The 12,500-nt window shown below is 44.0% G+C and overlaps 1 protein-coding gene across 5 annotated transcripts in view; it reads right to left on the reverse strand.

The window, feature by feature from the left end:
* MLH1 (mutL homolog 1) overlaps positions 1-12,500 on the reverse strand; it is a 150,029-nt gene that overhangs the window by 38,433 nt on the left and 99,096 nt on the right. For all 5 annotated transcript variants that reach the window (XM_085870022.1, XM_085870021.1, XM_085870024.1 and 2 more), the window contains 3 exons: positions 7,309-7,469; positions 7,100-7,208; positions 6,934-6,997 (listed from right to left, as the gene is read on the reverse strand). In XM_085870022.1, coding sequence (XP_085726148.1) covers positions 6,934-6,997; positions 7,100-7,208; positions 7,309-7,469 — 334 coding nt within the window. The remainder of the gene's footprint in view (positions 1-6,933; positions 6,998-7,099; positions 7,209-7,308; positions 7,470-12,500) is intronic.

Raw genomic sequence — 12,500 nt, forward strand, 5'->3', positions numbered from 1 at the left:
TATCAATAACACTGGTCAACAATTTTTTACTTTCTGAATGTTGTCTAGATTTCTACAAGTGAATTAGGGGATTCTGGCACTGCTGAATCAGGAAATGGCATCCGTTTCTCTCCATCAGGTCAGGTTTTTGTGCTAAGTTGATTTGAAAAAATCAGATCTTGTGACAAAATCAATTACATTTTTGTGGCATTATCAGCTGATTTTTGTCAACACATATCATCCTAAACATGTTTTTAAGAAAAAAAAAATGTTTTGCCAACAACATTTATTGATTACATGATAGAAACATCGATTACTGTCATCTGAATGGTGGGCATTGATAAAGGTAAGTACAAGTAAATTGCATGTTGCGTCACCACTGTTCAAACTTCAGGGCTTGAACTTCCGTTTCTTCGAACTCCTGGAATGTTCAGCGGCAGGGAGGTCTCTCTTCAGATTCCAACAGTAGTCAGCCATCATGACTGCGTCCCAGCGACCCTGATACCTGGTCTCCATCTCCTTCATGTCCTGATGGAATCTCTCCCTGCTCGTCACTCATTGAACCCAGGTTCTCAGGAAACCGGTTCATATGTGAAAATAGGTAGTGCATCTTGATGCTCATGTTGCAGCCCAGGTTTCTGAAAGCAGTCAGCATGTTGTTGACAAGTTCTGTGTAGTTTCTGGCCTTATTGTTGCCAAGAAAGTTCTTCACTACCAAAACAAATGTCTTCCACGCTTCCAGTTCCACTTCGTTCATTGAGTTTTTGAACTCTGGATCTCTGATGAGCTGACGGATCTGAGAACCATCAAAGATGCCAGCTTTCAACTTCTCCATGGTCAATCCTGGAAAAGCCTGGCACAAGTAAGTGAAGCAGTCACCATCTTTATCCAGAGCCTTGGTGAACTGCTTGATTAAGCCGAGCTTGATGTGCAGCGGTGGGAAGAGTATTCTGTCTCTGTCCACCAGAGGGTCGTTGATGACGTTCCTTTCTTTGCATGGCACCAATTCCTCCCGCACAGGCCAGTCCTTCTTCGTGTAATGCTGAGCACGGTCCCTACTATCCCACATGCACAGAAAACATGGGTACTTGGTGAAGCCAGACTGTTGTCCCAACAAAAAGTTCACCATCTTCAGGTCAACACAAATAAACCACTTATGCTGATCATAACCAATTTTCTCCAGCACGTACTTCACCGCTTCATACTTCTCCTTCAGTGTAGTCGAGTGAGCGATGGGTACAGAGGCAAACTGGTTGCCATTGTGTAGCAGAACACATTTCAGTGATCGCTTGCTGCTGTCAATGAACAGTCTCCAATCTTTGGGTTCGTACTGTGGCACTCCAAGCTTGAGCAGAAGCGCATGTCATAAATTGGCGCATGTAGGTATTGTACATTCTTCAGAGTTCGTTATTTCAAGAAATACAACTTTTTTGTATCACATTATTACAAAATCTGCCCCATTAACTTTAGTTTTGATCCACGAACTTTATGCTTTGCCTCACCAATTTTTGGAAGATTTTGAGGTTTTATGACTTCAAACTGATCCCTTTTCGACATAATCACCCAGAACTATCGTACCTGAATACTTCTTGTCATTAAAATAATTATTTCCAATCAAAACAATTATTTGACATGACAATTTACCCCCACCAACTTCTTCTAAAATGCTCCACACATGCATACATGTGAACAAAAATGTAAAAAACGACATGTGGCCATATCTCAAAAACTTGACCTGATTGAACAAAACTAATGCGAGTTTTGGATTCAGCGCATCAGATTCGTCCTAAATCAGCTTAAAAAAATGCAGACAACAAATTTGTTGTTGACCAGTGTAATCGGTTATAATCATTTATGAGAATATGAATGCGTTTGGAAAATATGGTACGTTGCAAGGATAAAGGTGGATATCTAAGAATAAAGGTAAAAAGGAATTTGAGGACACAAATTTCAGAATCATTGCAGAGAAAGACCAAAGGAGACATTTCAAGGCACAAACCATTTCCCTGGCCTTTAGTTAGACTTGCTCAGATTGCTAATAAATAAAACAGATTTTAACAAGACTAAAATATAATTTCAGGTCAACAAAATAAAACAACAATTCCTCCAGGACCTTCGGCTGCTGCGGAGGCATCAAAAATATCACATACAGTACTGTATACAATTAATGATAATTACAATGCAGATACAAGGGAAATTCATTTCAACATGTCCTTGTGGAAGAATAACAAATCAAGCCCGAATTGGTTTTCAAACTGCTCAGTTGTTCAGGTTAAGTTATCACAACACCTATATACAGTACATTGTTTGGTTCTATAACTAAGGATCAAAAACAAAACCCTGCTGTTGCACAAATCTGTCTGCCCTTGCACAATGCTGTCTGATTGACTCTTGCTTTACAAAGTACAGGTCATAACTGATTAAATTATGTCCAATCTACAGAATTTTCTTGCATGCAGGCATGCTGACCTTCCAGCAGAAAGTCAATTCTACTTTATGAAGTGCTGTATGATGGCGTCGTTCAAATGGCAGCATAATTGAACAGGCATCAAGCCAATGCCAACTGAAGAAGCTAAAGTGGGACAGAGTTCTTGGATACTCGCCCAAGAAGACAGGTGCTGGTAGAAATGCATACAGACAGGCAAAGCCAATGGAACAAACAGTATAACATGGCACAAGATGAGTCGTCATTGACTGACTTTAGGAAATGTTTCCCAATTAAACAAGAAAAATCAGTTCGTTTGAAAAACTGAATGAAATATTCAGCACATCGTGTCATGTCAGTTCTTTAACATGCAATGGACCGACTGCACGTTACAATGACAAGGTCTCAGTGCAGCCCCACTTCATCTTTGGGTTGGATTTTTTTTTTGAGATTCAACCAATATATCTGTCAGTGATGAGCAAGGAGTAAAATGTAATCCTGAGGAAAATCGACTTCTGGTTCTGGGTTGCTGCATGCCTGTTGCTGTTTCATGAATTCCTCCCTTCAGCTCAACAAAGCTGTTTCCCAGACCAGATACACTGCGTTTTACTGTTTTATCTTCATTCCTGCATTGTTACCTCTGCCACCGAAGGTGAAGGAGGTTGTGTTTTCACCCCTTTGTTTTTTGTTTGTGTGCAGGATATCTCAAAAAAGTTGTGGACGGATCTGGATGAAATTTTGTGGACAGGTTGGGTGTGTGACAAGGACAAACTGCTTAGATTTTGGTGAAGATCCAGATCTGGCTACTCGAGTTTTTAAGTAATTCTTCACCATTGAGAGATAGGGCCAAAAACGACATATCGCACAATATCTCAAAAAGTTGTGGACGGATTTGGATGAAACTAGGTGGACATGTTGGGTGTGTAGCAAGGATGAATTGATTCAATTTTGGTGAAGATCTGAATCCAGAGCCGGATGTGATAATTTTTTGAAGTGATTCTTCACCATTGAGAGATTGGGGTATACCAATATATAGCAGGATATCTCAAAAAGTGGTGGATGGATTCGGACGAAACCTGGTGAGCACGTTGGGTGTGTGGCAAGGATGAATTGATTCAATTTTGGTGAAGAACTGAATCCAGATCGGGTCATGATGATTATTTAACTTTTAAAGTAAATTCTTCACCATTGATAGATATGGCCAAAAACAATAGAAATAGAATGATATTTAAAAAATGTTTTGGGCCCGATATGTTCTCATGGATCACGCAATGCATGGCGGAGGTATGCGCTCTACCGAGTGCCTTTCTCGTTGGTTGTGTTTTCGTCCAGTCAAATATGTCTTTCGTAAAGTCTGGCCTACTCATGGAGGGTTGTCTATTGGGGGTTTTTTGTTTACATAGTTGAGGCTCGTGGAAGAGCTGGTACTAGTACACTGAACGGATGCAACAGCAAAGAGGCCAAACATGTAACAGGACAAAGGAACAGCAAAGAGGGGGAAAACACCAACAGCAGAACCTAAGGCCAAGACAGACGGAGCAGACAAACAATGGGTGTGGGGAGGAATGTGGGGCAGGAAAGGCTGCATGGGGTGGACAAGATGAATACAGAAGGGGCCTCTCACCAGGGAAAACTTGAAATTTTGAGGGAGAAGGAATTTTAGTGGCGTGGAGGAGGGGGCTAACGAGGGTATAAAAGATCATGGTTTTGGATTGGGGACGATCTGAGATGGTGGTGAACAGCTGTCTTGAAGACCTGGAAGTAAGAATGACATTGAAGAAGGTGTGGAAATTGCTTCCGCAGGTGTGGGGCGGGGAGGGGGGGAGAGAGGAACAAATAAGTGGAGATGAGCAGTGATCCTGGATGATGCTGGATGGAAAAAATGATTACCACTTCACCCATGAAGTCTGTTGCATATGTCCAGTTTGGGAATCCTGAGAAGTCTATTTTGCAGAGGTGGTGTGCAGACAACAATCAATTCCCCTTCACGTCAATTCATGTTGTCAACCCCCTTCATCTCAGTACCGCCTCCCCTGCCCATCATCCCACCGCCCTCAAGTTTTCCCTCATCCTACCTCCTATCTGCTACCCCTCATTCCACCTACTCATGGTTTCCTCCTTGCAATTTTGCACCCGCCCCTGCCGGCTCCCCCCCCCACCCGTCCTCAAACCTTCATTCTCCTAGCTTTGCCCCCACTCTGCACTCTCCCAGCTTCCCCCTGCTCTGCCCCCTCTCCTTGTTCCTTTCCACATTCCAGCACTCTACCAACAGATCCTCCTCCCCTGTCCCTAACTGTGTGGATGTCAAACATCTGAGACTTTCTCTCCAACCTGACAGATCTTTCAAACCAGGTCACTGCTGATAAACCAGATATCATCTATTTAACAAAATTATTCCTCCCATTTCCTCTTGATTCTGTAACTATACCAGACAGCATCAGCTCACATGTACGAAAAACCTCTGCTGCGATTGCAATTCCTCTCTCTGCCCTTTCCACCGTGCCATTTCCCGGTCATATTCCATCTGCTTGGAAGTCAGCCAATATCATCGCATTACATAAAAAGCTGCAAAAAACATTCCCCTTATCTACAGACATATTATCTTGCTTCCAATCATCAGCAAAGTCATAAAATCTATCATTGCAATTGACATACAATCATTTATTTTCTCCACCAACCTCATCTCAGATCATCAATTCAAATTCAGAAAAGGTCACTCTACCTTGGACATGCTGCTTCAACTCTCCCAACAATGAATGGAGGCCCTCAATGGCAGACATGAGATCAGGACCATCTTTCGAGACATGTCTCGAGCTTTTGATACCATTTGACATCCCCCCTTGCTCTCCAAAATCTCTGCCTATGGCATCCAAGGCCAATTCTACTCTTTGGTTGTTGAAGTCTCCACTCTTCTAGCCAATGTGTGGCTCTCAATGGAATCCTTTGATATCCTCTATTTATCAAGGCCAGAGTGCCATGTTCTCGGTCACCATCCTATTACTAACCAATGATCTCTCTGACTCTGGAAAATTCTCTATCTCTTTGCAGATGACTCCAACTTCTGCCGTGACATCACTCGTCCTTCAGGAAGACAAGCAGCCTCTTCCCTCTCTTCAAAACTTGATAAAAATCACAAACTAGTCAAACCCTTGGAATATGTCTTTTAATCCTGAGAAATCCCACACTCACTCTCTCTCTCTCTCTCTCTCTCTCTGAAAGGACCATCTGGAAAACCCTCCCATTTACTTTCATAACAATCCTCTCAATGTTCATTCACTCCAACTATTGGGTCTCACTCTCAGCAAGGATCTTTCTTGGACAAACCATATTTCAAAGTTGGCCTCCAAAGCCAGTCGCTGACTGGGTATTCTCTGTCATGCAAAGTCCTTCCTAGGTACACCTGAACTCTTATCCACCTTCAACGCCTTCATCTGCAGGTTTATGGAATACTGCTCTCCCCTTTGGGCTGGCACCCCTGCCTCACACATGGAAACCAAGACCTTCAAGATCATTGGAATCACCCATGATGAAGCTGAGTTTATGAGCCTATCACTTTGCCATTGCCGACAGGTTGGTGGTCTCTCCATCTTATGGAGAGCAGTATTGGTGGCCTCCTTTCTGGTCTTGCACCCACCCACCACCCTCTCCATGCTTTGTGTACACCCCTCAGGTTTTTTCAGGGCACACGCAGTCCACGAGCAAACCCCTTCTGGTGAAACTTCTAAAATCCAGAATCACTGCTCACATCCACGCATCTGTTCCTTTTTTTTCCCCACCCATGGAACCAACTTCCACATTCTCTTCATTGTCATCACAAGTTATATTTGTTTATTTGTGAATGGTATCGTCACACAGCCAACACACCACTTGAGGTGAGATGTGCACACAATGACGATTCAGGATTGGCATCAAGGCACTCTTCATGCAGCATCGACATCAGTGTGCTTTTTCACCAGGCTTGTGGAGCTGATTTTCATGCTCAATTTATTACTCGGGAGAGCATGAGAGACAGACAGTGTGTGGGCTTGGCTCTAACTTACTCGTGGAGACAGCCTGAGTTAACTCTCTCCTTCCAGCCCCACCAACTAGAATACATGAAGAAGCTAATGTCCTGTTTTTTTCTTTCAAACTCGAGGCAATCTTCCAACTTCCCTTCAATTAACCTGTATTTTTGTTTTCCACATCTGGAGCATTTCACCAAACCATTCCTCATCGTTCCGAAAAGGTTTTTATATTGTCCATTCACCAGCATTTATTGTGGAAAGCTCCAATGCTGCAAGTGTAGTGTTTCATTCTTTATGACCTTTGTATCATGCTGGTATCCAAAACAAACCACACATCTGACTGCAACTTTTCCTACTTACATTCCAAACTAAACGAGAAAAAAAAAATTCATTTCCTCTAATAATATCTTCAAGGTTCTTATTAATGCAAAGCACAGCTACAGAATATATCAGAACGTTTGTACTTCCTTACACAGAAGTAAAGTCGATCAAATGATGATGATTATGATGATGATGGCAACTCACCGAAAATCGAAGAACTCCAAAGTTACCAAAATCATAAATTAGTATTTGGTAGAAAAGTTCTTGACTGGGGGAAAAAAAAAGAAAGAAGGAATTATATCAAAAAGAGATAATCAGCCCACCCAATCACATGTGTGAAGCATGGTCAAAGTTATGGGCTTGTGTTCACCTGAGATTGGTTGTGTTAAGTAAGTACAATTTTGTTTGATGTTGGACAAGTGCCCACTGTGGATCCACACATCCGACAAATGAGTGGTTCTTAAAGAGTTCCTGCAGACCTGCAGATAACATTGACAGAATGACTAATCAACCTTTTATTTATTTACATGAAGAGCAAATCTCACAGGAATGAGTGCCAAAGAACCCTTACACATGTACCTTCATGCTTTGCACTGTCAATCTCCTCCTGCAAGGAGAGTACACTGGTTAGATTGATGACTCGGCGCTTTGGAAAGCACGCTGGAGTTGACTCGTACTGCTTTTCTGTTGGGCTTCCCATCTCCTGACCCTTCTTATCTCCCTCTGCATGATGCCGCTTCCTGCGCACATACCAGTGATATAACAGACCATGTTGACAAGTGCTCATTCATCAATTTATTTACTTATTGCATTGATCTCAGGTTCATGATGTAGCTTGCACATACATCACAAGGGCATTAATACACTTAAGTTCACTTTATTGAGTTATAAGCATATTTAAAGACAATCAGCAGATCAATTACCAAAGCACATGGAGTTTGAACCAAACATCCCAACATCACAAGCTAGGAGCCCAGATGGGAACACTCAACAGGCTAACCCAAATAACACACAAACAGGAGCATCTACATTTACTCTGTGTCTATCAATCATGCATCACGAGTGTTCGGGGTAAGTTCTGACTGCTTCTGGATATGGAACGGTCACGGGAACAAACAATTTGTGTTTCCTTATCGATGTACAACTGTCTCGGAGTGAAAAGAGTGGTTTCTGGTGCCTTCGAGATGAAGAACGGTCTCGTTTGTTGTGGTAGTTTCCTAGACGGAGAGGCTTTTGAGAATTGTTCGTCAGTAGCCAATTAAGTGGAAAAGCAGTCGAGAGTGTAAGATAGTGGAGAGAAGAGCCCAGTCATCATTTTCTTTGCTGTGTACAGTGCCATGTTGGTATGTTTACATATCAGTTGGGTTTTTCTTTTACATAAACTCAAGGTTGGACTCAGTCCGACTGCTGGTAAGACATCAATCAAATAACCTTAGGTCTTGTGACATGTTTATTACAGCGACTTCATCTAATGTTGATATTTTTACTTTGTTTTCCAAACAATTCTTTAGATTTCTATTTTTATTGAACTTTGCTTCATTTTGGCTCTGCAAGTAAAGATGTTCTTCTTCAGAACCTTGTTACCTACGCCATTGAAGGTGGACAGAGGTTGTGTTTTCACCACTGTTTGTCTGTGAGCAGGATATATCAAAAAGTTGTGGACACATTTAGACAAAACTTGGTGGACAGGTTGGGTGTTTAACTCGAACAAATCTCTGATTTTGGTGAAGATATTGATCCAGATACTCAAATTATTAAAGTGATTCTTCACCATGGAAAGATGGAGCCGACAACGAAATATGTATAGCATGATATCTCAAAAAATTTTTTATCTACATTGTCAAGGCTCGTGTGAGAGCTAAAACACAAGGGCTAACACAGCAAACTCAAGGGGGGCATGGTACAAGATGGGCGGGAGAGCGAAGGACAAAACAGTGGTTAACAGAGACATGGGGAGATTTGTGGAAGGGAGAGGGATGGGTCAGGGAATACAGGGTATACAAGATGGACATTACAAGGACTTTCAGGAAGGAAAGCAGGGAATTTGAAGGAGGTGGGTTTGGGATGGATTAACGGGGTAGAAAATCGAGGATTGGATGGGGGAAGATAAGAGGTGGTGGTGAATGGCTGTTTTGAAGGCCTGGAGTGAAGAATGGGATTGAAGAAAGTGCGAGAGTTTATTCCAAAAGAAGGAAAAAAAGAGGCATAAAAGAGTGAAGGTGAGCAGTGATTTGTGATTTTTAGTCCGGCAGATATGTGAAAAAAATGTGCCTATAGTGATACAAGCATGAAATTTGGCACACTGCTAGGGTAGTATCTTACAAAGATTTTTGAATATAGGGACATTCCAGATTCTTCCCAGAGCCAAAATGGCGGCCATTTTACAAAATAGCCGATTTTGTGTTATACAAGGAGGATACATGTGGATACAACTATATTTAAGAAGCATACCAGTGGTTTTATTTCACTAAATATAGATTCTAGCAAATAAGAAATAGCAAATAAAGGTGACAAAGCGTGAATAAACCATTTATTTGGTCATTTTTTGGTGCATTTTTGCACTTTTGGACGGTTTTCTACAACAAACTCTTCAAAAAACTGTTATCAAGCACCATGGAATGACTTGTTCATTTAACACTCTTGAACTCAGAGGAAGTGCTTGTTTGATCCTAACATCAACTTACAGAGTCAAAATTATACAGTGGAACCTCTAGATCCAGGTAACAGAGTCTACTATGATGCATGGATACATGTGTACATGTTACATAATTATCATCTGTGATCTCTCTTGTCCCAGTTCTACTCTCTTGTACACTCCCCACCACAGTGACATAGAGCTGTGCACTGGAGTGCAGCCTTGACACACTTGCACTGTCCTCTGCATCCCTTTTTGCAGCCACATCTTAGTAGTTGCTGACATGCCTCAGTTGCCTCTGGGAGGGTTGTCCAGTATATGTCCCAGCCATTATCGGTGTGAACCCACCCCCAGTCACTGGGCGATGGGAGCTCTGGTGTGGACACCATCATCTGGCCCGAACAGTAGCCGGCTTGGTAGGTAGCTCTCTTGATGTGCTGTTTCAGGGCTTCACGAGTTGGTGGGAGAGCATCTATTGATCTGCCATTCTGGGTGAACAGATGCTTGCGACACTCATTGACATGTTCCTGGCTACTGGTGCGATCATAGAGCACAACAACAAAACGCTCCAGTGCATCCATGTGGTCATCTTCGGCTGAAGGAGTTGGCGTGGCAGCCAAGGCACAGAATGCTGCAGTGACATCAGTGACCTAATCACAGGCTTTCCAGGTTTCCCATGCTTTTTTCTTCCCCCTGCCTCCGAAGCTTGAAACGGTGTCGCATCCAGTGAGGGCATGGAAGAATGGCAAACCTCGACACTTGTTAGGTCCCAGTGCCACAGACATCTCGTGAGCTGCCAAGAACCTGAAGTTCTTTCCTGTGCAAAAAGCAACCCAGAGCTCATCAATGTCCAGACGTCCAGCTGCTGTCACCGCAAGGACCACGACATCAGTGTCTACTGTACGGATCGACACTTTGCTGTATCCCTGCCTCACAGTGTCTTCAGCATGGAGTAGCATTCTTGTGTCAGCCTCTTCATGGCTACAAGAGGCAAGACCAGCAACATCTCGGGCCTGCGTACAAACCACATCTTTGTGGTGGGTGCTGATGACTTGTTTGTCTGTGTCTGTTGTTGCTACTCTGGTGGCTAGGAAGTCGAACAACTCCATCTTGTTCTCATCTGTGCGAAGAAAGGTCTGCCAGTTTCCAGGAATGGAACGAGATGGCTCGACTCGTCTCCTGATGCCTTTGCCTTGCTTCTTCCTAGTGTCTGCCTTCAAACTGTCTGTGAGGTATTCATCCCAGACAATATCCATCCTGCTCGTATGCTGCAGCTGAGATGTGATGTATGGCAAGAATACTTCTGATGCATACTCGCTGAAGGTCTTTGCTGTGCCAGGTGGCAACATACTGATGATCGCTGCACCATCAAGGATGATGACTTCAACTGCTGGACTAGCAGCAGCAGCAGCATTCTCCTGTGGAGGGACCAGATCTTCTAAGCAGCCAACCAGATCAGACTTTGTTCCAAGTCTCATCTTGCCCATGTGTGACAGTGCAGGGGGACATGCTTGGTTTTCATGTGCGAAGAACTCATCAAGATCTCCATCACGTATCTGGGACGCAATGAACAACCTGGAGAACAGGGAGCAGTCGTTCTTCAGAGATGAAACCTGCAGCTGTGCTCTTGACTTCTCTCTGACTGGAGGTCGGCTGAAGAGAGGGAGGTTGTTTCTCTTGATTGGGTCGGTGATGGGCTTTGTCTGGTTGATAAGTCTCTCATGGACATAGGAGTCATGCGGTTCTTGTCCCAGCTTCTCGATCTGGCGTACAGTATTGATAACTGCTGGATCTGCCAGGTCTCTGCTGTCTAGCACCAGGAGATCCTTGCTGTCATCACAAAATGGGTTGCCCATCTCCCCCATGACTTGAGTGAGTGAACGCACATCTCTAGCAAAGGCTTCCTGTGTGTGCTTGGTCTGCTCGTGGTGTTTGTGAACACAGCCTTCTTGGTCTCTAATGTGGCCTGGAACTCAGCTATCACTCTGGCAATCTCTGGACCAGACACCATCCAGCGGCGTAATGCAGTGGGATTCTCTGTCAGGCCTACAGCTCCTCCGTCACCCTTAACTAATGCGTTATTCTGCTCGTGGGCTTGGTCGATGGCCATCACAGAAAACGCATGAGTGGTCTTCTTTACTGTGAAGTTGCCGGCAAGAAACTGCGTGTATACACTTGCATGTTTGGTCGCCAGTGTCACCATGTCGCGCAGGTGAACTGGTATCCACCTGGCGTAGTTGGTATGACCCAAGGCGAAGAACCAGGGGACAATCTTGCTCAGGGCATCAATGTATAGCAGGAAGTTCCCTTCACGGACCGATCTGACGTAGATTAGGACAGCGAGTTCCAACTTTGCTGACCTTGTAGGCAGAATTTGTTATTCGTGGCAGCCATTTTGTAAAATGGCCACCATTTTGACCCTAGGGGTAATCTGGAATGTCCCTATATCCAAAATGTTTCCTAAGGGTATGCTATAACTGTGTACCAAATTTCATGCTTGTATCATCAAAGGCACAAAACTACCAGAATATTTCACATATCTCCCGGACTATTTGGCAGTTTTACCAGAAGGGGGTTGCGGATGGACCTTGAGCGCCCTGCGGAAAAATGGAGGGGGGGGGGACACATCGCAGACAGAGCAGAGGGGGCGAGACCGGAGAGGAGACGGCAGAAGACAGAAAGACCACCCACCTGACCTGCCTGCGGTCAGAGAGTGAGAGCCCCAAAGACTCAGCCTCACCGCAGGAGATACCAATGATCCTAAATGCCTTGGTTTTCACAGCGTGAAGCCGAGAAAGGTGAGAGGCAGGAGCACCAGCCCAGAGGGAAGAGCAGTACTCCATCAGGCTGCAGACGAAAGCTTTGCATGTGGTCAGGAGCTCAGGTGGGCGAGGAAGGACTTTGCACGACGGAGGATTCCCAGTCGGTGACTGGCTTTGGAGACCAGGTTGGAAATGTGGCTTTCCCAAGAAAGATCATGGCAGATAGTGAGACCCAGAAGCTTGAATGAAAGGACTTCTTCCAGCAAATTGTTGAGAAAGTAGATGGGGGGGGGGGAGGGGTTTCAAATAGTCATTATGGAGAGACAAAGTGAGAGTGTGAGATTTGTCAGGATTGAAATCTGACCAGATTGAAA

Source organism: Eptatretus burgeri, chromosome 2 (assembly GCF_056783735.1).
Source record: "Eptatretus burgeri isolate ZD-2024b chromosome 2, Ebu_testis_v1, whole genome shotgun sequence".
Taxonomy (NCBI): Eukaryota; Metazoa; Chordata; class Myxini; order Myxiniformes; family Myxinidae; genus Eptatretus; species Eptatretus burgeri.